The 27,094-nt window shown below is 42.6% G+C and overlaps 1 protein-coding gene across 4 annotated transcripts in view; it reads left to right on the plus strand.

The window, feature by feature from the left end:
- NEURL1 (neuralized E3 ubiquitin protein ligase 1) overlaps positions 1-27,094 on the plus strand; it is a 122,696-nt gene that overhangs the window by 73,821 nt on the left and 21,781 nt on the right. For all 4 annotated transcript variants that reach the window (XM_083441539.1, XM_083441538.1, XM_083441541.1 and 1 more), the window contains exons 2-3: positions 11,828-12,069; positions 15,235-15,556. In XM_083441539.1, coding sequence (XP_083297665.1) covers positions 11,828-12,069; positions 15,235-15,556 — 564 coding nt within the window. The remainder of the gene's footprint in view (positions 1-11,827; positions 12,070-15,234; positions 15,557-27,094) is intronic.

Below are 27,094 nucleotides of genomic sequence, written 5' to 3' on the forward strand. Positions count from 1 at the left end.
TGTGGTTACAGGGGGCCATTCCTCGCCAAATTCACTTAAAGTAGGAAGCAGAGCTGGGACCGGTTGGTTTGATGAGTATAATGAGAGGAAATAGGCCTCCCATGCTCCCGCGGGTATAGAGTATTCGATTTCAATTGGGGAGTCTCTCCAGCTTTTTGCAATTATTTTCCAAAACATGGCAGAAGCACTATTTCTGGGTTAGCGGAGTCTTTAACCTGAAGCGTATGTAACCTGAGGTACCACTGTATATCACTTCTGAAAGACTGACCCTGCACAAATGTACATGGGAATGGTAAAGCTGGGCATTTGCCACGGCCCCAATTCCAGTAGAGGACCACTCACCAGTTGAGTGGCCTGCCATTCCCAGTTTGCAGGAAGTATCCATTAACACTGGATACGAGAGTTCCTAGTTTGCATGTCCTAATTCTTCCAGGTAAGTGGGGCCCCACTGAAGGTACTGTATCAAGGGCCCCCCAAATAATGCAGCCAGCACTGAGTGTACAACAGGGACTATTTGCTGAGCTTATAGGATGCTGTAGCACACACAGGTTGTGTGTTTATTTTCACTACACAGGAAAAGCAGAGAGGATGTGTGCTGGCAACAATTTGAGAATGGTCAGGTACATTTCTGTTTTACTTGCTGGAACACACATCTGGCTTCTATCAGAACTGTGACAATAGATGGCATCTTGACAGAAAAAAGAAGCATATTCAGCTATTCTGAAGTTTCAGCAGCCAGCCACTGACCTTCATTTCTCATGACACTGGTCTCAGTTCTTGAATTGGAGAAAAGCACAATCTGCAAGATATTCCATTTATGCTTCATGTATACTTTCCTCTCAGCTCATTTGCATTTAATCATGAGAGGACTGTCCTTTGGGACATGAAGGTGGTGTTAATGTTTGTACGCCATTCAAACTTCTTGATCAGTCTCTGAATTTTTGATCTCTCATGCCATAGTTAAAAAACTGAGCACATGCAAAGCAACCCATATAAAACAAATGAACAAAGACGAAGGTAGAAGAAACGAATGAACAAGGAACAGGAGGACACAAGCATATAGTGGGCAGCAGTCACAATGCCTAATGCATTCTTTCAGTGCACAGTAAGGTGAAGCAGGAAAACTGTAGCAATGCTACGTCCAAATCAGTTCCTAAGTGCTTTCAGTGGAGAGGCAAGCCGGATGTGTTCTGTTGTTGTTGTTTAGTCGTTTAGTCGTGTCCGACTCTTCGTGACCCCATGGACCAGGGCACGCCAAGCAGGCCAGGATGTGTTCTACACATTGCCATTGAGCTGCATTGAATTGTGGATGTAGACATAGTCTGACACCCACATTGAGACCTGTCTTCTTTGAGTGTTTTTTTGGTCTGGTTAAAGATTATGTAGGCCGGGTGAAAGCAGGTGCCATCCAACCCCGTCTTCTAACTACTAAGGGATAAGTCCTAAGGACTTGTGAAAGGCAGCTAAGGGGCTGTTGGATTCCGTCAATCTCCATCTCTGCAAATGGAGAAGGAAACCTGCCATCAGAAGCCTCCATGGTGGTGTTGGAAAGTTCCACCACGCTTCTGCTGTTGACTCTGATGGTAGTATGAAATGAAAAGGCTGTGTTGGGAGAAGCTTTGAGCGGGGGGGGGGGGGAGAACTTGAATCCACACAGAGTTCAAAGCCTTCTGGTTTTCCTGGCACACCGTTGCAAAGGGAGTAAAACTGCAGTAGCTCTGGGGCTAGCCTAGTTTTTTTCCTCCCCATTGACACCAGTGTGAGGGATGGGGAAAGAATGATCACTAAGTACAAAAAAAGGGCGAGGAAAGAAACTGCTCCTACCTTCTGCCCAAGCTGGGATGAGCTGCTCTTGATAGTGCCGCCCTACTGCTCACCACCTCAACCTGTGTCCACCACTCCTGTCCCTTCGGGGCCGGCTTCTTGTTAAGGCACCTTCCTCCCACCAGCAGGGCCTTTCTCCAGGTGAGGTGCCAGGGGGTGGGGGGCATGTGCCTGCAGGCAGGAACTGGCCCCGGCATTGCAGCTGAGGCTGAGCATAGAAAACTTGCCCTCTCTGGGTGTGCTGAAGGAGGAAGGGTCGCTTGTGGGTCCTGCTGGTAGGCTTCATGCTCAGGAGGGTGCTGCTGAGAGCTGTCCGAGAAGAGTGGAACCTCCATGTTCTGGAGCAGTCTACTTAAACTGGGCTGTGGGCCATGGGTTAGGGGGCATCAGAAGGGAGCTGTAATAATCACTCAGAACAAGTTTGAGCACCTTGTGGTGAACCATCACTGCATCTGTCATTAGCCAGAAATTACTGTTTATTGACTGACTTTTTTTTTTGTAAGCAATATGTTCCTCAAATTCTTTCCCCACTTGCCTTACTTGTTTTGCCAGAGTTTGTGTTCCTTTTTGTTCTGCTCATTCAGACAAGATGTCCATTATTTTAAAAAAGAATAATTTTATTGAAACTTTTTGTGACTCTTAAAATGCAAAACAAGCAAACCCACAAGGAATCCTCCTTGCCTTTTATAGTTGCCTTGACTGTGTCTTCATTAACCACACTGGCATCCTCATGGAGTTTTGCTGTTGCTTTCCTAATCTGTGATCTATCTTAGTTTGTATTTTTGTGGTTTTCAATAATCTCCAAGCATCCTGAAAAGATTCACCCCTGTTGACTCTCCCTTTCAGTTGTGTTTCATGTCTCATCCCACTCTATCCCAAAGCAGCATCTCCTCCCCCTGCTCCCTGTTGGCTTTTTCTTGACTTTCAGAAAACCATACGATTCTGTATGGCTAACTTAAACCAACAACACACACACCCTCATGCACAAACAAAACCCACTGCAGCCAACCAAAGGCAATCACCCAACCCCTCAGCCACCCCAACCTCTCTCACCACGGAGGAAACATAAAAAGTGAATAGAAAGAGAACCTACCCAAGTGATGCCGACACAACACCCCCTCGTACACTAAGTAAAAGAACATAAGTTTTACCACCACACCCCCTCTTCTCTGTCCCCACCCTCTTGTCTTCCCAAACCTATGCTGCATATAGCACCAGTGTCTCACAACAAATGTAACTGATCTGTAGAAAATACAGCCCGAAGAAAGAGACAATGCATGTGCTTTTGTAAATGAGGAAAACCTTTGATAAAAACAAACACAGAAAACTCCAGAGTTTCTTTTAGGTCAAAAACATTGTTTTCTGTGGGTAAAGTTGACATTATTGGGGTGCAGGTTCTGCATGGATGCAGAGGACCCATAGACCTGCTTATGGAAGTTGAATTGCCCATGGGCTGCTAACTTGCCATGGTGCAAAGTTTTCATCCTTTAACATCACGCAACCCTCTCTACTTATGTGAAAAGCTGAACCTTTTAAGAGACTGTAGCAAAATTCCTCATAGTTCGTTTCCAGTGACTGGGGGGGGGGGGGGGAGAGAAAAGAAGAATCTGTCCTGAAGTGAAGGTTGAGCTCACAGGCCAGCATACTGATTCATAAGTGGGAAAAGTCAGGGACCAATGTAATTCTACTTTAATGAGCCAGTGCTTTCTGTGTGGCCCATAACACAAGAAACACCACAATGATTCACAACTGTTCCTGCCCTTTAATCCATTGATATTGCCTTGTGTCATTCACACCCACTGAATTTTAACCATTGTTTTAATTCTTAACGATGGTTCTGTATTACTCATTTATTATTTCTGTTCCAACTGTTCCCAGTTTTTTCCAGCTTTTTTGCATATTCAAAAGGCTTGGCTTTTAACATCTCTGCACCTAATTCTGTCTCATACTCTTACTGGAATTTAATAGGATAGGTTCCAAGTTACTGCAGTGTGCATGGAAAATGTGCCCAGGATAGGCTTTCCATTAAAATGTATTTAAACTGGAAGAGAATGCTGGCAGGTTTACAAGTATTCCAGAACTAGATCCCCAAATACTATGACTAGCGTTTCTTCTTTCTTTCTTCCAAAAGATTAACTGCTGGTTTATATTTAGCAGCAGGAATGGGTTTTTTTTCTTTTTAAAGAAGTGTACTCTATCTGAGGCCCACTGAAGGAGAGCAAACAACTTTTACGTTGATTTGTAGACCATGGAAATAAAACATGGCCGTAAAATATTCACAGCTGGAATCTCCTTTTACACAACTGGTGTTTGAAGTGTGAATTGCTATTTACACTCAGTCAGCATGCAATTCTGGTGAAAGCTGCATGTTTAGTATGTCTGTATTAAATTACATTACTCTGTAAGACAGGAAGTGTAGACAAGTATTGATATTCTCCTTTCAAACATACCCTCCATCTTGAATGAAAATAGCATCCAGTTGTAACTAAACATAGATGAAGGCCTGTTCCTTGATCTCAGGGACCATCAAGCAAAATTTGGTTTGATATCTTAAGAGGTACAGTAGTGGTGCCTCAGGTTAAGAACTTAATTCGTTCCGGATGTCCGTTCTTAACCTGAAACTTTTCTTAACCTGAGGTACCACTTTAGCTAATGGGGCTTCCCGCTGCCGCCGCGCCGCTGCTGTGCAATTTCTGTTCTCATCCTGAAGCAAAGTTCTTAACCTGAGGTACTATTTCTGGGTTAGCGGAGTCTGTAACCTGAAGCATCTGTAACCTGAAGCATCTGTAACCTGAGGTACCACTGTATGTGAATGCAGAGGGGAAGAGGTGCAAGGCCAAGAAAAATTGCAGTCCAAAGCAGGGCACAGATGGTATCTCCTCCCTAGGGCAGCACTTTAAAAAGTATTGCTGCACCACTCAGACATGAACTCCTGCCTTCATCTATGCTGTCCTCATGGTGCCACCTGAGCAGGCCATCTCAGTCTGCTGCTTCTGCCACTTTAAAGGTCCAAACATTTATTAATCTATTGTGGCATAAGCTTTTGTGAACTAGTGTCCTCTTCCTCAGATGCTTTTGAAGCGTTATGCTCAGCTGACATGTCCTAGTTTGGAGTTTACTGTCAGGTGCCAAATTGTGTAGAACAGTGATGGGCATCTAGGAGTTGGTGAACTCCAACTTCCACCAGCAGCAGTCAGTGTGGCTAATGGTCAGGCTAATGGGAGACATAGTCCAGCAACATCTGGAGGATCACAGGCTCCCCACCCCAGTGTAGAAAGTTCTTTATATGGGGTTCCCAATGTGAGAGTCCATTCTTAATGGTTTCCCGCCTGCTAAACAGGAATCTGACCAAATGGAAACTGTTTTCCTTAATGCAGTAAGCAACTGCAGTTGAAACCCTAAATGCACTTATTAGGGTGTAAGTCCCATTTAACAGAATGTAACTTACCTCCAAGTAGGCATGCATAGGATTGCCCCGAATCTTTGCCAGCTTTTGTATGATAAACTTTAACTATAGCTCACTGAAGCAGCAGCTCAGTCAGTGAAAATGTTGGCTTGCTGTGAAAAATGTGAATTCTTTGTTGGGGATTATTAGGAAAGCAATCAAATTTAAAACTGCCAATATCCTAATAACTTTGTATAAATCTATGGTGCAGCCGCACTTGAGTATTATGTACAGTTCTGGTCACTGCAACTCAAAAAGGATATTGTAGAAATGAAAAAGGAGCAGAAAAGGGCAAGCAAAATCATCAGAAAGCTGGAACGACACCTCAATAAAATTCTTGTACAATGTTTGGGGCCTTTTAGTTTAGAAAAAAGGCAAGTAAAAAGGGAAACATAATACAGATGTATTAAATTGTGCATTTTGTGGAGAAAGTGGGGAGACAAATGCTTTCTCCTGTTCTCATAATATTAGTATCTAATGTGCTCTTGTCCTGTTTGTGGGCTATAGGCATCTGTCTGGCCAGTGGAGAACCAACATTGCCTAGATAGGCTTTTGGTCTGATCCAGCAGGGCCCTGCCTTCTTGCGTTCTTACATTTTGATATGTGAAAAGGTGATTGATAGAGTACCATAATGGCAATTCCTCATCATATCTTTCATATATTCCTTCTCTCCCCGCACTCCTAAATTGGGAAAACACAGGAATAGAGCGGGATATAACAAAGTCGTAGATCAAATTTATGAATGAAAAGTATTTTATAACACACACACACACTGCAGTCCTTTGTTATGTTTACTCAGAAGTAAGTATGACTGTGCTTACTGCCAGGGAATTGTGCGCATAGGATTGCATCCTGAATGGTGGAAAAGGGAAGGCTAATATAGGGTCTGATTACAATCTTTAAATTGAGTACTGTTGATATTATATGAGATCATAAGAAGAGTTCTGGTGGATCAGCGAGGCTCTATTTTAGCCTAGCATTCTTACAAGCATTTGCTGAAATCTTTCAGTTATTTCAAATTGTGACACAATTTGTGGATGGGCGGCAATAGTTTAAAAGGATGATGTGTCATTGGTGATTGAATGTGACACAAATACAAAAGCAGTTGTTTGCAGGGCATAAAAATGTGTTGATTTTCGCCCCAGAGGTCAGGAAAGGGATACTGACAGAGAGTGCCCTTAGGAAGAAGTGTAATGCAGTACAGCATTGGCACTCTTCTTCATGCTGTTATTTCACCTGACCGTTTGTTGTTTTTTGATGGGTCTTGTTTTATGAGAGGTTGGCTTTTATACCCTGTTCTGTGCCTGTCAGTGTTTACTTTTTAAAAAGTGATTGGGGAATAAGGCGCAGAAATCAAATAACCCTAAGCACAGAATGTTGTTGTTGTTTAGTCGTTTAGTCGTGTCCGACTCTTCGTGACCACATGGACCAGAGCACGCCAGGCACTCCTGTCTTCCACTGCATCCTGCAGTTTGGTCAGACTCATGTTGGTAGCTTCGAGAACGCTGTCCAACCATCTCGTCCTCTGTCGTCCCCTTCTCCTTGTGCCCTCCATCTTTCCCAACATCAGGGTCTTTTCCAGGGAGTCTTCTCTGCTCAGAATGTACTCAGAGATAATTTACTCAGAGATACCTTGTTTAATTCTATGTCTCCTGCACTTAGCTTTGGTTGGCAGTTCTTGGGGTTCTAGTTAAAAAACCCCAAAGGGTGACACCCAATGATGTCCTCCTAGTTACGCAACAGGACTTTAGGGTTCTCTTATCCCTCTCTAGCATCCTGCACACAGCCCAGATATGCTCCAGAGGGTCTCTTAATCCTCTAGGGGCTCTGTCACGGGACTGCCAAGGAATGCCTTTGGGGCGGGCGGTGGGTGGGAGGAAAAGAGTCAGAGCGGGAACAGTCAGAAGAAGACAGAGAGGGAGTGATGGAAGGGGAAGAGGGAAAGAGCCAGGAGGCGGGAAGGTTCTCTGATGCTGAAGCAGAGCCCCAGCACCGCACAGGGAGTTCAGGAACAGACGGAGAGCCTGTGCCTTTGGCACAGGAAAGGAGAGGGTTAAAGCGCAGCGATCAGAGACGTCCCATGAAGCTGCCCTGCCTTTTCTGTTGGAGGAGAAGCAGGGGAAGACCACTCCCCGAATTTGAACCGGACGATTCGGATGCATGATTGTACTGTGCTGCTTGTACATATGTACAATAAAGAACTGTAAATATCTCTCTGAGTGTGCAGAGGGTGCTTATTACGAAGAGCATACACAAACCATCACAGGCTCATACACAACCACAGTGGTGAGGAGATGGTATGAGTAGATTATGTTGGATCTCACCATCTACCAGGGTTGTGATTAGGAGTTACTATTTGGAGTTGGAGTTAAATGTTGGTGTAGGCGGTGAAGTTGTAAGGATTGCTTTCTACTTGAAGTACCTGCTTCCACTTCTGACACTACCTCACTTCATCCTCAGTAGCTGCAAATACCGTATTTTTCGCTCTATAGGATGCACCAGACGATAAGACGCACCTAGCTTTGGGGGGAGTTTTTTGCTATATAAATATCTTCTAGTTCCCATCTAACAGATACAGTTTCTAACACTGCAGTAAGATTCATTTCAAGTTACCCCTTGAGGGATTATTATTTTTTAATTCTAGAGCATAGAATCTTGCAATGTGGATTGGATTCCATTTCTAAAACATTTTTTTTAGCAGAAGGGTTTTTGTTTTTGTTTTAGATTATCAGTAATCTGCAAATCAAAGTGCCAGTTTATGTTTGTTTTGGACTCGTGCTAATCACTTTGCTGAGCAACTGTCTTTCTGACCCCCCCCCTTCAAAAAGCCAACTGATGCATCCTTATTGAACATACATGGAACACTCTAGTGTGGTGAGCCAGTGTAGTTCAGAGCGGTGGACTCGTAATCTGGTGAACCTGGTTCGCTTCCCTGCTCCTCCACATGCAGCTGCTGGGTGACCTTGGGCTAGTCACACTTCTCTGAAGTCTCTCAGCCCCACTCACCTCACAGAGTGTTTGTTGTGGGGGAGGGGAGGAAGGGAAAGGAGAATGTTAGCCACTTTGAGACTCCTTCGGGTAGTGATAAAGCGGGATATCAAATCCAAACTCTTTTTCTTCTCTATAGAGTCATTTTTGCCTGTGCCCAACAGAGCTAGTTTATCACTATAAATATGTACTCTTCTTCTACTGATCTTGCAGAACAGCTTAGCTCCCCAGAGCTAAAATGAACCAGTGGTGTGACTCAATATATGGGAGTTTCCTATGTTAGGTAAGCAGGGGATAGAAGCCTAATGTGCCACACAAGGAGAATGGTCTTCCACTAAGGCAAAACCATTCCTGGATACAACTCGGTAGCAAACTATTGCTTTTTATTTAGGAAAGTCTCCCCCTCATAACCAACAGCAAATCTGCAACTGAATAGTTGGTTAACTTTTCTTCCCCATGAAAATCAAAAGTTGTGACATCATTACAGCATTTCTCCATGCTCCAGACATGAATATGAATGCAGGGCAACAGCTGAATTTGCCCCATAATAAATGTCTTGAGAAATATTGTGGCAACTTGAGTGGTGATCTTTCTGAAGTTTGAAACTGGGGTGGTACTAATGCTCTGTGCGCATGGAAAGTTAGCAAATACAAACATGGCTAGGCTGCAGCTAGCCTTTGATAGAGCATTTTCAAACAAGTGATTTTCCACATAAACACATTCATTCTGAAGGTAGTCTAGGTGCCTGGAGACACTTTATAATATTCTCCCCATAGCACCTGAATCAACTCTGTCTCATAACATACTAATGTTCACATACTTTGAAAAAAATTCCTAACGGGTTAATATAGTTTAGGATAGAAATGTAGCATGCCTTTCTTGAAAGCACAGCCTGAAGAAAAACTACGGTACATGCAGGTCCCGCTATTGGAATGCAATAAGTTCCCTCGAAATCATTCATTAGGTGAGCATTCGCATAATGAGCCAATAATTTCCATTGATTCCTATGGGGGAATTTCTAATGTGTTCCTGACCACAGAATTTTTGACCCCAAAAAACCTGAAAACACACTGTAACCTTGCTTACAGTACAGATCACCACAGTTTCTCAGCCACCCAGCAAAAGGCAAACAAGGAAGTAAAGAATGCTCACTATTCAGATATCTAAATCTGTGCTGTATAGCGAGGTTTGCGTACTAATTCCTTGTGTTCAGATAAATGAATTTTCACATAGCAAGCGTTCAGAAAGCGGCACATTGTGTACTTGACTCATCCAACCTGACCCTACGCTTTAGGCAAGACAAGATTGAACTCTGTCTAGTTACCACACTCCTGTTATATCCTGATTATAAATATGTGCACTTTGCCAGTGCCTTTAGGGATCTGTTCTTTAAAAAAAATGATTTCGGGTCAATACCTATTTCTGAACAGCTGACCTGTGTAATGAGAGATAGGTATAGAAAGGACAAAATCAATTTGCAGCCTTTCAGAAGAATCATAAAGCTTGTGTTTGGAAGGTTGCTGAATTGTTGAATTCATCCATTCATTAACAAACTACTGCTCTTTTTTTATTTCCGTATGCACTATCTGGTTTACTGGAAACTATCTCCATACAGCCACTCTCTGTTTTGCATCCATGTGGTTAACTGCTTTCTGTCATAAAATGATGGTTTTGCATTGCAGCTACTTTGTGTAGCATGTTATATGAAGCCTGAGCTAGGTAACTGCCTGGAGATGTCAAGAATTTAATCTAGCCCCTTTTGCATGCAAAGCATATATTCTGCCACTGGCTTATGACCTTTCCCCATGGGGAGGTTACACTATGAGCAACACAACAGAGCACCAGGTACAGGATTATAGACCAAAGCTAAGGCATCCATGTAAGTGATTAAAATGAATAATCAGATAACCAAGAAAGCTATTACCGTATTTTTCGCCCTATAGGACGCACCGTCCCATAAGGCGCACCTAGTTTTTTGGGGGGGAAATAAAGGAAAAAAATTATTTCCCCCCCAGGCGCGGGGTTGGGGAAGCCCGAGCTTCCCCCGACCCCAGCCCCCAAACAGGCAGCTCTCTGCAAGCCGTGGGAGCCCAGTGCTGGCTCCCGCTGCTAGCGGAGAGGTCCGCGAAGCCTGGACGCGCTGAGCTCAGCGCGCGCAGGCTTCCGCATGCAGGCACCTCTCCGCCAGCAGCGGGAGCGCTCCCGCTGCTAGCGGAGAGGTCCGCGAAGCCTGGACGCGCTGAGCTCAGCGCGCGCAGGCTTCCGCATGCAGGCACCTCTCCGCCAGCAGCGGGAGCGCTCCCGCTGCTAGCGGAGAGGTCCGCGAAGCCTGGACGCGCTGAGCTCAGCGCGCGCAGGCTTCCGCATGCAGGCACCTCTCCGCCAGCAGCGGGAGCGCTCCCGCTGCTAGCGGAGAGGTCCGCGAAGCCTGGACGCGCTGAGCTCAGCGCGCGCAGGCTTCCGCATGCAGGCACCTCTCCGCCAGCAGCGGGAGCGCTCCCGCTGCTAGCGGAGAGGTCCGCGAAACCTGGACGCGCTGAGCTCAGCGCGCGCAGGCTTCCGCATGCAGGCACCTCTCCGCCAGCAGCGGGAGCGATCCCGCTGCTAGCGGAGAGGTCTGCGAAGCCTGGACGCGCTGAGCTCAGCGCGCGCAGGCTTCCGCATGCAGGCACCTCTCCGCCAGCAGCGGGAGCGCTCCCGCTGCTAGCGGAGAGGTCCGCGAAGCCTGGACGCGCTGAGCTCAGCGCGTGCAGGCTTCAGCATGCAGGCACCTCTCCGCCAGCAGCGGGAGCGCTCCTGCTGTTTGCGGAGAGGTCCGCGAAGCCTGCATTCGCCCCATAGGACGCACCCAGATTTCCCCTTCATTTTTGGAGGGGAAAAAGTGCGTCCTATAGGGCGAAAAATACGGTAACTGATCTGCACTGAAGTAAGTTTCCTATTAAATCTCATTGATATATTTGCTTATTTGGTCTTTTCAAAATCTTCAGTGAAGGAGAGCCCATAGCTTCCCTCAAAACATTTAACCATTGTTCTCTTACAAATTGTCCACAGCATTTTAAACTAATATATATCAGCTGGTAATTCAAGGCAACAGCCAATTGCCTACTATTGTTCATTAAACAAAAGTGATTCAATTGCTACCTTGCATATGCACATTTGAAGGTTAAAGCCCTACATGAATGCATAGGGAAGCTGTGTGCAGTGGGAATTTTATTTGTAGCCTTCATCTATGACCTCCCAAAGTCATAGAAGGCAAATTGCTATTCAATTTTGGAGTATGAGCTTTGTTCTGCCCTTCATTATTTCCCCCCTCTTTGGCCAAACTGACCCAGTTTCTTCAGGATTGCTTGTACAATTTCTTCTTGCATATGTCCCAAAGTTCTAAATGGCTTTGCGGGACTGTACATTTAAATGATCTATGTAAAGTGTTTGAAGGAGGTTTTGATGCTACCCCACAGGTCTCTTGTATATTAGTCTCATGGCTAAGCAATAGTAGATTTCATTTTAGGAATTTCATCAGATTTTTTCCTTTTTAAAGCTCAGTTTCTCTCTTTTTCCTTTCTATCTCAGACTCCATAGGTGGACCATTTCCTGCTTCATCTCACCGATGCCACCACAAGCAAAAGCATTGTCTGCCCATCCCACAGTGTGGAACTCTCTCAGTCAGCCCACTGCTGTTCCATCCCCATACCAAGGGGTCACAGATCATCATGGACACCACACAGAAGGCAGTCAAGCGTCAGGCTAGCTTCTGTAATGCCATCACCTTCAGCAACAGGGCAGTTGTTATCTATGAGCAAGTCAGGCTCAAGGTGAGTTGATGCCTTTCCCATTCACTTCTTTGTGAGAACCAAAATTCATATGGCATACCAAGACCTCGCAATGGGAGGGTTTGTATAGAGCGCAAAACTATGGCTTAGCATTATGCACATGAGCTTCTGTAAGCCTGCGTAAAGTGTTCCCCTGCCCTCCTATCATCTCCCCACATGGTCAGGAGGTTGAATAAACCAGGATTCAGTTTTGCATTTGGTGGTTCCTGGCTTGTGTGCAAACCAGGAACCATAAACTTGTTTGTTAATTTGATATTAACACACCTAATCTGCAAGTGAGGACAATCCAGGAAGTGGCAAAAGTGAAATTGTACCCTGGTTTATTCCTCTTGGGGAGCACATGAGTGTTGTACTTTGTATAGTTTCCTCTCTGCTTGTGCAGCTATTGCTAAATCATAGTTTAGCATTACATGCAAACATAGTCAATGTATTTTCAGATGTATTTAAATCAACATTCAACTACTTTCTCTGAAGACCCAGAATACAAGTTGAGAATATACCCCAGGGGTCTCTGTGGCACAGCAGAATCCTATGGCTTATGCTTTTGCTTTGTGCACTGTTTTCCCTTCCTGTCTTCCAGGGCCCTGTCCTGTGTTGCTTTGCAGGATTAATAGCTGGAGTGCCTTGTGTGCTGCATTGTTTGAACATTTAACTGGCTATCTCATACAGTTAGTGTAAAGTACAGATAAAATGGTACAAAACCAATAATGATGAAGCACCATTTATCTCCTTCCCACGAGCTCCTGCAGTTCTGCAATAAAATTGCTATGATGAATAATCCCACAGTTGCTGTGTTTTTTTAAAAAAGTGATTAATGAGGCTACTATTATTGCTTCCTTATTACACATTCGGTACAGGTAGCTTGTTTTGCTGCATTTTGTTGCAACTTTGAGGATGTGATAGTCTGACAAGTGGTGCGGAGGCAAGTGTGGTCTTTACTTACAGCAAGCCTGGACAGTGTCTGTGGAGGTCCTGGGGTGGCCAGAAGATAAGACCCCACTCTCCACCTCACTGACGTGGTCCAAAGAAAAGAAAAGAAAAGCAATACATTTGGCACCGCCTTGGCTGTAGCAGTTGACAGAAGCAGGCATGCAAGATGCCATCCAACCGCCTTAGCAAGAGACCTATCCACTTGGCACCCACACTCTTAAATAAACTGCTTTTAATATCAGTCTTTAGAACTTTTGTAAGGATAAGGGTTGCAAGGATAAGGATAAGGATAAGGATAACAGAATCAAAGAATTGTGTAGAGTATTCCTTTCCTGTATGACTAGAACATGGCCTTCCTGTATTCTCTTCCTGTGTTGCTTTCCTGTTGAACTCTTAGAGTCCTGCGTAGGTGGTGTTCCTACACATTGCCTTCCGAACAACCCTGGCACGGATAGCTCCAAGTCTTTAAGTGATGTCATGACCTTCCTATCTAACTATATACATCCCCTATTTATCACCGCAGACTAGAGGAATGTTAAGTGCACTCTATATAATAGATATTATTCTATATTCTATATTATTCTATATTCTATATAATAGAGTAGATTATTAGATAATATCTAAAGAAGAGATCCAAAGGGACATCTAGTCCAGTCCCTGCAACTCCCTGCAATATGGAAGCATCACATCTAAGATAAGGTACCAAGGATAAGGGTGGATACAGATATGTAATTATCTGAAGAAACAACCCCAATCTGCTTAAATACCAGCAAGTTACTTGTAGCTTCCACTGGATATCTTTTCTGTTAAACTTTATTTTTGCTTTTGAGTGTTGCTGTTATTGCAGCTATATCCAGAGGAGCCCTAAATCACAAAGATACTGATGCAGTCTTGCTCCTGTTTTCAAAACTTTACTGCTGGATTTTATTTTATTTTATTTCAGTATTGCATTCCCTTGCACACATACAGAATGCATGCAGTTTTTCTTTGTAATAACCCCCAATTGTGGAATTTGTTCCCCTGGAAGTGTGGATGACACCTACATTACTGGGCTTCTGGTAGCCTGTAGTGTAAAGGTTCATCTGTTTATCCAGAAATTTGATGGAAATTCAGTGATCATGATTGCTGCTGTATGATATTGTAATGATTTATATTTTAAATTCCTGATTATTGTTTTGATGCCTTATTTAATCAGTGTGCTGTTGGTTGTATATTTGAATGTTGTTATTATATCTGACCTATTATAAAGCACTTCATTTTAATTGACGAAAGGTGGTTTCATGAGTAATTCAGAGAATGAATAAATGTTACCATTTCCAGATCTAGAGCTTCTACAATATCTCCTGTTTAGTCTCCAGCCAGCTTTCTGGCATTGCTTACTTCACAATGGGTTTCAAAGCCTTCATTTGTGTAAAGGGTAACTAGCCTACTTATTTTAATCTATTCATCTTTGGAATGATCTATCTAATTGAACTGAATCAAATACAGTGGTGCCCCGCAAGACGAATGCCTCGGAAGACGAAAAACTCGCAAGACGAAAGAGTTTTCCGTTTTCCGAGTTGCTACGCAAGACGGATTTCCCTATGGGCTTGCTTTGCAAGCCGAAACGTCTTACGCCTTTTTTTTTTAAACCGCCAATGCATTCCTATGGGAAACCGTCAATACACATTGGTGCTTCGCAAGACGAAAAAACTTGTAGAACGAAAAAACTCGCAGAACGAATTAATTTCGTCTTGCAGGGCACCACTGTAATAGAGACGAAAGAGTACAGCAGAAATCATGTATTCATGTTTGTTACTGCAATCATGAGAGTAGGCTACATGGGTGCCAGTTCAGGGACAGTCAGAGTGGTTCATTGTAGACAAAAATGCATTATGTGATCTGGTTGCAGATAACATTGAATCTCCAAGTAATTGCCATCCCTTATAACCTTGTGGGGTGAGGATCCCCACACAATATACTGCTATTTAGTAGTGTTTCCTCACTCCTTCCACCACTTGCAAAGCAATCATATATTTCCTAATGCAACCCCCTTTTCTAAAACCCATTCATACCCAGTGCTCCTCCTTCCTCCACATACGGTAAATTCAAGCACTCGTCCCCATCAGCTCAGTAATGCTACACCACACATTTATTCTCCATCCCTTAAACAATGACCTGTTGCTAATGAAAAATTCAAATTGTGCTGATTATGCTTCTATTCTTCCCTCTCTTCAGATCACAAAGAAGCAGTGCTGTTGGAGTGGGGCTCTTCGGCTTGGATTTACCTCTAAGGACCCCTCTAGGATTAACCCAGAAACCCTGCCCAAGTATGCATGTCCAGACCTCGTTTCCCAGAGTGGATTCTGGGCCAAGGCCCTCCCGGAAGAATTTGCAAATGAGGGAAACATCATCGCGTTCTGGGTGGACAAAAAGGGACGTGTATTTTACCGGGTTAATAACTCTGCCGCCATGTTGTTCTTCAGTGGAGTGAGGACCACTGAACCATTGTGGGCTTTGATTGACGTCTATGGACTCACACGTGGAGTGCAGCTACTAGGTAAGTGCATTTCTGGAAAATATGACTTTGTTATGGGAGGGTAAGTCGCCTTATTGCTGAAAGCAAAAGTTTCTATTCTCTGGACACATCTTACCTGGATTAATCCATTATACCTTATTATTTCTGGTAATGCCATTTTCTGAAATGTGTATGTCATAGTTCCTTATCTCTTTCTAATTATTGTAAGTCAGAAAGACCCTATGGTTGTGCTGCCTTGCTTGTGCTCTGATAAATGCTCATCTTTCTTAAGGCCAATAGTTGTACATTGTACAAGCAGGATTACAACAAAGGGTCTTGCAACACCTTAAAAACTAACATTTTTTTGTAGTATAAGCTTTTTATGTGATAGTGTCATGTGTGTGAGAGAGTGATTTCATTTATCTTGTGCTTTTATATAGAATTATCACAGACTGATCATTGCATTTCATTGCCATTTGGCCTCATGTCATCTAGGGACATAGGAACTAGCCCAAGATTGTCCACTCTGACTGACAGCAATTATCCAGTGTTTCAGGCAGACGGCTTCCACGTTTATTTATTTTCAATATTTGCGCACAGCCCTGTTGCAAAGGAAGCTTGCAAATAAAAACCAGATCCCATTCTACTGTTATTTAATTGATTTTTAACCTGCCCTTCATCTCACAAGTGATACCAGAGTAGGATACATCATATATAAAATCAACTAACAATACAACAATCCCGGTGAAAGCATAAAAACCAATATAACATTGACATCTTTTTATCTGGTGATGCCAAGAATTGAACCTGGGGCTTTCTACATTCAATGCATGTGCTCTACAACTGAGTTATAATAAATATAATAAATCATTTATAAGGTGTCACAGGACTCTGTTGTTTTTGCTTTTGTTTATCATAGTTGTCCCTTTGGAAAAAGTACAACCCTCTGGAAACAGCACAGAATGAATAAAGGTTGTGTTCACTACTTTATTATCCAGTCTTGAACAGGATGCAAAATGGTAGAAAGCGATTCGGTTCATATGTTTAGTAGTCTCAGCCTTAAAATATCTCCCACCTTTGTCCTTTAATTAATAAGCCTGAGCAAAGCTGGAGTGCTAAATAAATTCCAGTGGAGTTTCACCCATGTTTTGTCTACATAGCAGCACAAGAATCAGACCGTGTTTGTTGTTAGAAAGTGCTGCTTGATGCCATCCATGTAAACCTTACATTCCTCACTCTTGTTCATAAGGACGTCAAAGACCAAGCAAACAAAATGGGTCTGGAAGTAATAAATCATAATGAAAATAAATATCATTAATAGAAGAATTTTGTTATGACAGACTATTGGTGCACATTCTGAAGCATGGAATGCACTCCATAAAAGTTCCCCATTATCTTATTTAACTCTCTTACATCTGACATGGGTAAATACATTTCATAGTTTATGCATGGCTCACATTTTACCTGAAAGAAGGATTTGCTGGTTGTTACTTCTATTTAAATGAAATTGCTCTTCTTAAAAATACTAGGTTTAGAAAATAAAATATGTTTCCTGGGCTCTAGGAGAATCCTTAGTAGATCATTTTATTACACAATAAAAGTACAACCATGAAAAATCATTTTATTGTGCTTTAAAAACTCTGTTGTGAGAATTCCTCGTGAGCTGAGTGTTCCTGAGCACTTGTAAGGCAAAGCTCCAGAATAAATGGAAGTTCAGCTGTGAGGTTCAACTAAAAGTCAAGACCAATTAACACAACAATCCTTTTTACACTATGAGTTGACATACTTTGCGATTACATGAGTTGACATACTTAGCAGCTTTTGCATAGGGATAGTGTATGCATAGTGTATGACAGATATCTGTGATATTACTGATGCTTCATGTAACATTTAAGATTTATTGAAATCTTAAGTGAGTTGAAGTTGGTGTAACTGTTCATTAGAGAAGGTCACATTGTGGTATCTTTAATGTATACAAAATGATGGTATGAGTGCCTTATATTCTGATAGAAAGATCAGAATATTGCTGATAAAATAATATTTGTGTTATAGTGTAAACAATGTGTCTAGCATTATATGTGAATCGTTCTGGGATTTTTACCCATTTTAGCAAGGCAGGGAAGAAGAGGGCTAATGCACGTCACTGAACCTTGAGGTTATGTGCAATATTCTCATAGCTAACCTTGGCATTAAAATGCACTTTTAATGCCTAAAATAAGACTCGTAGCAGAAATAATTTTGAAATCAGTCCCTGGGTTTGAAAGTGGATGGAAGGAATGAATTGTTATATTATTTTAAGGAATGATATTTGAGGGAAACACATGGAATTCTCAACCTTGTTAGCTTGCTAGCAATGCTAACATCTAGTGGACTCATTTGCTCTCCATCCGTTTACAGATGTTAAAGTTCCATCAACCTTCCCTACCCCCATAATTCCCTTTGAATTTGAAACGTCTCACAGCAAGTTACCTACTTTCTTTATCTTCCTTTCCTTCACAAAGAGTTAAACCAGGCATCCCCAAACTCGGCCCTCCAGATGTTTTGGGACTACAGTTCCCATCATCCCTGTCCACTGGTCCTGTTAGCTAGGGGTGATGGGAGTTGTAGTCCCAAAACATCTGGAGGGCCGAGTTTGGGGATGCCTGAGTTAAACTTTTCACTCTGCTTCATTACGAAAGCTAAGAGACAGACGTGTCCTGCAGATATCTTGTCTCTGCCAATTAGCTAAATGCAGTTAGTACAAAGCAGCGTAACCAGTACAGCGAGGCACCTGCCACCAGGATTCGGATTCCCCTGCCGCTTAGAATGAGTTTATGCAATTGACATTAATGCTCAGACATTTTATTTATAGCATGTTCCAATTGCCTTTGGCAGGCTTAATCTTGGCAATTGTCTTGAAGCCTCTTAATCTTGTTTCTTACGCATCTCCATTCTGTATTATGTGGTGTCAAAGCTCAGGTGCTTGTTGACATATAATTCTCCATCAATTCTACACTCACTTTGGGGCTGCACTCCTGTACCCCCACCTACCTGGGAGTAAGTCCTGTTGAACTCAGTAGGACTTACCTCTGAGTAGACATGCATACGATTGTGGTATTCCTCACCTTTCCTTGTGAATTTTAATCAAAGGCATTGGATGGGGAAACTACAAAATTAGAGGGAGTGGAGGTTCAGGAGTTGTGTTCTGGGAACCTTTGGTTGCTTTCTTCTAAAAATAAGCTGAAATAACTACTGAGATATAAATCTAAAACCTGTTCTACACATACTCGTTTGTAATGATTGACCTGCTGTTTTTCCAATACCCCAAAGGATTTTTTAAAAATAAAAGAAATCAAGATAATGGAGTCGGACATCAACTAGAAAACATTGGCTACTAAAAACAGATTAAATAGGATTACTTTCCTAGTACAGAGAAGTCAACATTGTGAAATCAAATATACAGATGCCATTGAAAATTAAGAGAAAGGGTATTTTATTACATTGTTTAGAGGAAAGGTACATCATCTTAATTGATGGTTATGTAATGTATTTTATTTTGGATGTCATTGTTCCCATTATGATTTCTTAAACCAAGAGCAAAAGTAAACAAAAGGGTTGAAATGCAAATATTCTATTATAGGAATTAATCTTTGCAATCTCCCTTAATACATTTCAAATGATTAAGCAGAGTAGTTTGACCTCAAGAGGTCACTTTTACCAGCCAAACATGCACTTCTCTGCATTTCTTATACATATTGAAAGAAACAAACCTGGAAATCACAGTCATGTGAGCAATTTTCTGTTTCAAAAATTTAATCATTAGCATATGCAAAGCTCAGCCTTTTTGTGCCCATTTTTGAGAGATGTGGATTCATTGGACAGCGTTGCCTGAGGGACTGAATTAACTATCTTTGCAGGAGGCGGGCTAGTGATGCCCCCTTCCAATTACAACATGGCTCCACCTTTCCTATAATTTTCTTATGCGGTGGCACATTTTCTTTTCTCTCCCATGCCCTTTTGTACCATGCCTAATGAGTTGTAACCCTGAATTGTAAACTGTGAACATTTCTGTAAAAAAGAATATAGAGAAGTAAAAACATATAGGAACTAGAAATGAATGTTGCCTGGTGCAGTGTGAAGTATTCCTGTTCAAGGATGCCAACCAGCCAGCCATGAAAGACATTCCAGAATACTCCACTCTGCACCCTCTTCTGTACTCACCTGTTTTCCCTCCCTACCCCAACAATCAGCCAGCATTTCATGACTATTACTGAGCATGCCCAGTCTTCCTCAGACCCGCCCTCCCACCTCCTCTTCCCTCCTAAAGATTTTTTTTTTTTTTTGCACTTCTGCAAATCTTGGAGTCAACAATATCCAAATCTTGGAGTCTACATCTTGTGCTAGGATGGTACAGCTCAGGGAAGTGGCTGCCTGGATCTCCCTTGACAACAATTTCCAGAATTTGTGTAGTGCTATTAAGAAGAACTAGGCACAGTTCCCTTCTTTCTGCATCTTATTAAGTGGAGGTATACATAATAGAGCCTTTCCATTGGCTGCAGTGTCCATGTAGATTCATGCAGGGAGTGATGTTATTTCAGATATCCAGGTACCAAACCACAGAGGGCTTAAAATGCAAGATCCAACAACCTGAATTGGGTCAGGAAACATTTTGGGATCTTGATATAATACTAATATAAGGTGACGTGGCTCCTGTCAGTTGACACATTTTGTGCTAGTGGTAGTTTCCAAATACTTTTCAAGGGTAGCTCTAGGCAGAATGAATTATAGAAGGCACCAAGGCATTTGTAATTGCATCAACATCAGCCTTATAATGTGCTGATGGGTCTTCTCTTACTTCCCAGTGATGGGGATGGCTCATGGGGTCTTCTACCACTCTTTCAGTAGCCCTATGCATTGTTTAGACAAAAGTAAGTCCGTCCCCCCTTTTTATCTTCATAGAACCCACTTTTTATTATTGCTTTCAGTTTTTCAGTTGGTGGGACATTACATTTAGACGGGTCAGATTCAAACATGGATGCTAATTAACTCCAGATATTTTAATTTGTGTTAGTGGATGAAGAAATTAACAACACTAAGAATGTTTACACCAGCAAGCAAACACAACTGACTGGAATGATTCCCATCACACTAGTTCTATATGTCTATGTAAATAAGCCTTCAGTGTGAACAGATGTGGCATGGTCTTCTTGAAAATGAAGAGAGCTTGAAAAAATATCTTTAGGAGTATTGCATGTGCAGTGTCTTGAACTAGATGCTGTGTGTTGTTGGACTCTGCAACTTTTTGGCAGTGAGAAGAATGGGAACGGAGGGAAAGTTTATCACTTACCCAACCTCAACTCCTAGTAAACCACAGCAACCCTCAAAGTATTACTGATGATCGTCGTAGAGGAAGGCGGTGACAGACCCTGGGCATTGTGAGGCACTTGCACACCAGAGAGATGGGTGGTCCTGCCCTGTGGTGGGCTGTCACCAAAGGGAATTGCCCTTTGACTCACCATGAGGGCAAGAGTGTCATTGCCTTTTCAGTCTGTGTTTGAATGTGTGAGGGTGTTTGGATCTGAGGGTGGCATGTTTGATGGGTGCTCCTCTGGGTGAAAGTAGGAAGCACTCTTGCTGGGCTGCACTGGTGCCCTAAGTAAGAACTAGGATACCAGGGGCTTTCCTGAGAGCTTTCCTGAGAGCTAGGGTACTAGGGGCTTTTCTGAAAGCTAGGGTACTAGGGGTGTAATAGGATTTTATGAGTGATGGGACTGTGGAGTTGTGCCATCGATATTGGGTGGGTGCTGAGGGTTATCATTTAGATTAGGTTGGTGCCGGAAGTTGTTAGATGGCAGCAATGGTCCAGTTTATATAGGTATCTATCGGATGACTATAAACTGGTAATAGGTTAAAGTGGATGCATAATATATATGATGTATGTATGAATGGTGGGTGCATAGTGGTGCTGAGAGTGCCTGGGTGAGTGGAATATCGGTCCAGTGTTTGCCTGGGTAATTACAGCAGAGGAGAGATCACTAGATGTGCCACAATATTAGTGGTAACAGGCAGGAGGAATTATAGCATTGGAGGCAGATGAGACATCGATGGAGTAGGGACACTGCATGCATGCTGTACCCCCTTCTATCTCTCCATCTATCTGATATTTGGTAGCTCCGTTGAAATGTTTCCCAGTCTGACAGCACTGTTATTTAACATGAAGTCTGTATGCAATAAGACCATATCTGGTGGGCAAGCTGGCTGGAGTGGATTTGACCCAGCTTTGCCTGCCTAGGAATTTGGTGCAGCTTTTCCCATCTGGGTATTGTTGCTGCGATATGTTTAAAAGTGCAGTGAGAGCCGTAACTTGCCGTGTTTATCTCCAAGGGCTCTAAGCATAGGATGATCATGGCAGCTTCAGTAGCAATGGTGTTCTTAATCACTCTACTATAAACAACTGGCAGGCTATAGTCCAAACAGTTCCTGTACCTCTACATTCCATTAAATGCCTTTGGACCAAAACATACATTTAGTTCTTTTGAAAATAATATTTTAATCTTTTAAATTCTTCTCTGTCACAGTTGCAGCTTCCCTGAAAACACTCTCCAATTGGCCTATATATCTATATCTATATATCTGTGGGTGTGAAGGGTGTGTTGGGGGGCATTTTTCACTACTGGGATGCTTCTTCCTTGTTAACAGGATGCAGAGACAACTTATAAGTCACTTCCTGGGAAGGAGGGGCTTCCCACTTACAGAGTGATCCTGACCTTGGCAGGATGTGCCTAGGCTTCTAATTTCATGGTGGGCCCAGTCCTTCATTACATAAAAAAGTCTCTCCCTGTTTGTTCCACAATTCCAAAAATCTCTGAACTGCCTTCACAGGCTAGTCAACAATGGCAAGAGCCCATTTCACCTCTCTTAGTCCATAGTCCAAAGACTATGAAAATTTGAATCCTGTTTGTATCCTAGGTTAACTCACTTCTCAGCCTGACCGTAAGTGTGTCAACAAAGAATTGGCCCGAAGTCTGAAGGGTCTTGAGAAAAGAAACCTAGGCATTATGACAGAAATTTGTGCAGATTCATGGACACCAGGAACTAGATTGTTGTGTCAGGGGCATGAAGAGCGTGGATCAGATCTGTAGCCCTAGAGTTCCTAGAACAGCTATAAGTGTGGGATAGGTCCTAGAAAAGATGTATTCCTGCTTGACAGTAAACTAGGTAGCAGCTGAGTCCCTTCCACATCAAAGGTTTTGGTTGTTGCTCCAAACTAAGGTAAAGCTCAGTTAAGTTCTGGGCAAATGAGCCACCAACTTATAGACTCCATTTAGTAGTGGAATGAAGAGGGCTGGTTTCAGTTGGGCATTTCACTGCTAGAGCTTCCAAGTGCTTACCTAGCTAGGAAGCCCACAACCTAGAGTCTAATAGCTTAGAATTAGTGGTCCTCATTGAAGCAAAGCACAATTATCAGCTGGCATTCCTGCATTTGAAAAACAGACTTCTACAAAAGTTTATTAGGGTGTTCACGAGTAACGCCAAAGTAAAGTTTTGCATCTATTGATGAGGAGTGGTAATGTTGTAAGTTGCTCACAAGGAAATGATAAGCATCATGAAGTAGATTCTAGGCAGAATGACACCTCTAGTATCTAAGAGTACAACATATGACTAAAGTAGAAAAGACCATGGCTGACTATCTTGACTGCCAAAACATAGATGAAGATGTAGGACTGACCCATATTCATCCAAAATAAATACTATGCCATCACAAGAATTGTAGAGGCTACCAGTGCAACACTTTTCTTTTAATCAGAATGGGTTCTGTGGGACAGAAAGTTTCCTAGGCCATTATTACAATGTGACTTTGCAAGTAATTGCAGCTTATCAGACAGAGCACATCCATCCTTTCTGGAGTGATGGTCATTCCTTTTGGTAAATAGCACCAGTGAGGGAGACAAGCAGAGTGGCCACCTACACCTTTGTGCACACACCCTCCAAATCCTATTAAGTTGCCTTCTTTGCCTTGGTGGAGGATCCTAAATGAAATGCTACAGCATAGGTAGGCCAGGAGTACCCCATCCAGCTTGGCGGGGTTGGGGGTGGAGTAACTGCTCTTGAAATGCAATTGTTGGAGAATGCCCTGTCACCTCATGGGAGACTAACATTTTCTTTACTTTTAATGTTCATTTCAGGTTGTTGTATGGGGAAGAACATTATTCCTGTCCTTGTTCTTCTTTCTTACTGTCATCTGCATTTCAGTCAGTTTGAGATCTGGGAATGACTTTTCCCTCTCTCTCTCTCTCTCTCTCTCCCCCCCCCCCCCTCTTTCAGTTACTCTGTTGATGGTGGATTTTGTTTCCTTCTGTAACACTTTTATTTAGTAGAGTCATAGAGAGATCCAAGGAGAGAACATCCTCTCTTGCCCCCCACTCTTCAGGAAGTAATTTCTAATTTGACAGTCTTGTGTTTTTGATGGAAGGGCATCCCAGTGGTGAAGAACGCTCTCATTCTACATCTTGAAAATTCATTGCGTGGAGAACATTACTTTCTGTAGTTTCAGAGCCTTTCCAGTTTTATGCTCAGAATCAATTCATCTTGGCGCAGCCATGAAAATTGGATTTCTTTCCTTTCTGCGTACTTTTAAAGGATATGTATTGATACCTCCGTTGGAGTCCTTGAAACAAAATGAGCATGAGTCAGAAATTTACTGGATGTTATTTTCTCAGGAAGGGGGATCGCTATATAGCCTGCAGATTTAATATCCTTTCTGTGTATCTATGATCGGCCTTTGTGCACAATATCTCTGCTCTTTCGCTTGTGGGTGGTCTGGCTGAGGAGAGAGCTGTATGCGAGACGATTTTATAATAATCCAGCCTCATTGTTGCATTTCTCAAAAGACCTGCTGCTGAATACTCAGCAGTGTACCAAGATTATCCTGAAAGTCTTAGTGTTCAGGAATTGCAGATAACCAAGCAATTTCCTCTTGCAGATGAATAAATCTCCTTTCTCTCAGGTCTGGTTCAGGCATTTGAGCCCATAATAGTGTCCTTCACCTGTTGGCAGCAAGGGCACATGTTGCTGCCATCTCACAAATGATACTCTGTGCAAGGTTGACAAGTATATGTGCAATTCACCCAATGTATGTCATCCTCCTACACCTGTTGGAAGGGGGAGAGGAACATGCAAATCTAGCTGTATGCTCCTGATAGCTTAGCTCCCATACAGGGCACTTTCACTGCTGCTATTTTTGGGGTGGTATTCAATCACATACAGACAAATGTAGATTGCACTATTATAGTTGATTAGGAGGTCTTGTGCAACAAACCTGAAGGTAAACAAAGGGACAGAGAAATGTGTTGGAAATTGTGGGACAGCACTTGTTTCGATGCAACGTTGTCTAAACTCCCTGAAAAGAAAGCAGGATAAATGCTCAATAAATGGGTCATCTGGGAGCAGCCACAATGTTGTTCACATGGTGTTGGGCACATGCTCTCTAATAAAAAGGATATTAACATGGGCTGAATGTTTGAATTGGGTCTAGTGAAACATTCCAACATTCTCTCCATAACACAGGAAATAGCACAAGAATTCTGCAGTCCTCATCTGTGGGAGCCAAGAACATATTGGATGGTATTGTTCCTTTAGGCAGAGGGGAGTGAGAAATATAGGGCAAGAGTGTATTATATAGTATCGGAGAGTGACCCTCCCCCTTCTTTGGCTCTCCAATCAATACTTGCATAGGGATTGTAGGAAAAGCCTCATGTATTCTGTGCTGCTGCCTACTACAAATTGACTCATCCACACTCCTAAAATTGTGTGTGGGTACATGATAATGGTAAAATACTTTGTTTATTGCAAAGCTCATTCATTACATGATTTGAACTTGACAGGGTACATCAAGACCCAGGAGTAACCAGGTCTGATATTTTTAAAATAATATATTATGAATAATGGAAGATTCTAACTGACATTGGCAAAAAATGAATAAACAGATTCACAAGCTGTCAGATCTGCAACAGTGATATCTCAGAAAGTTAATTGGACTGTGGTAAAAATCTTCATCCCATTGAAATGATAAAACATCTTAATGGCTGTGGCTTGTGCAGGCTTGTGTGTTTAGCTGTCCCTGATGCATTTTCTTGTCCATTATGAGTGCTGAATTATAGTCACTTAAAGCGAGGCTTATGTAAAACATTAAATCATTATCCTCTTCTCAGTCAAGGAACTACAGAAGAGCAATTCACTCTGTTTAGGAACTAACCAGAATAATGACTTTCATATGTCTGGAATATGCACCCCTAATCTATAGCATCTAATTATTTATTTTTTTATCAAAATGATTCTAAAACAGGTTTTATATTGTTTACTAAAATCATCTGTCTCCAAGGGCTATTTGGTATGTACTAAGTGGCTGAAAGGCTCATCTCTTTTGGAAATACTATCAGTGTGATGTTATCCACCTCTCTGTCCTAAGGAAAATCCAGTTTGTTGATAAGAGAGCAAGTTATCATGGCACAAAGGCAGGGAATGAGGAATGCTAGTTGACAAAATGGTACCCAGCCAAACTGATAGGCTGAAATGCACAGTTAGCTTTAAAAAAGACGGAAATAAGCTGAACAACCCATGCTATAGATTCATCTACTTTACTTCTAGTTAGTGAAGAGCTAAAGTTGCACATGCAGCCCTTTTCACGAGTGGCTTTTTGAAATGCTGCAGTGTAGAGGCTGTTCATAGGAAGCAGTGATGTGTTTACGTAAACTTAAAGCGACTGACCATACAATTTCTGCAGTTGTCATCATACTTTCATAGAACACCTTTTATAGGTGGTGATGATGTGGTGGAGGGAGCTGTGATGCTATGGTGAATGTTGTCATAACTGCACAGGGAATTTCTTCAATAATAATAATAATAATAATAATAATAATAATAATAATAATAATATAAAATTGCTGTCAGGGGGCTGCTATCGGAACAGAGGAAGGAGGCAGGGGGGCCGTTGGGATACAGAGAGCATCCAAAACTCCTGAGGAGCAGTTCCTCTTCCAGCGGTGGGAAAAGCCACACCTCTAGTGGAGAAGATAGGGAAGGGGCCAGCCAAGCGAGGAAAGGGCTCGAGGATGCTGCGGAGAGCCCCAGCACCTCACCTAGCAGGCTAGCCAGGAGGGATGCACTCCTCTTCCGTTTCCCTGCTTGCGCAGAGGGGTGAAATACAAGGAGGGGAGGAGGAAGCTCAGGGTGCCGAAGTTCTTATGTTGGGGGAGAAACCGGAAGGGGCCACTCCTGGATTCTGCAAGTGACTGAGACGGACATGAACTTTGTGGATCTGTACTGTAAATAGTTTGCACAATAAAACCTGTAAAAGCCAGGTCGGAATCCTGCCTGGTTACTCACAAGCAACCATCACCAGCACCTGACAATTGCCCTTAGACCTGCGGGTATAGGGCAGTATAGAAATTTTAATAATAATAATTAATGTGCTTCAAGCACCTGTCTTCCTTACAGGTGACTGGATATATGAATTGGACTTTGCTCTGTAAAGCAGAGCAGACCTGGAAATCTGTGTGAATGTTTTCCTGCCATATACAGAAAACTAGAATGCAGCTGACA

The sequence above is a fragment of the Podarcis tiliguerta genome (assembly GCF_965153285.1).
Source record: "Podarcis tiliguerta genome assembly, chromosome: 5".
NCBI lineage: Eukaryota > Metazoa > Chordata > Lepidosauria > Squamata > Lacertidae > Podarcis > Podarcis tiliguerta.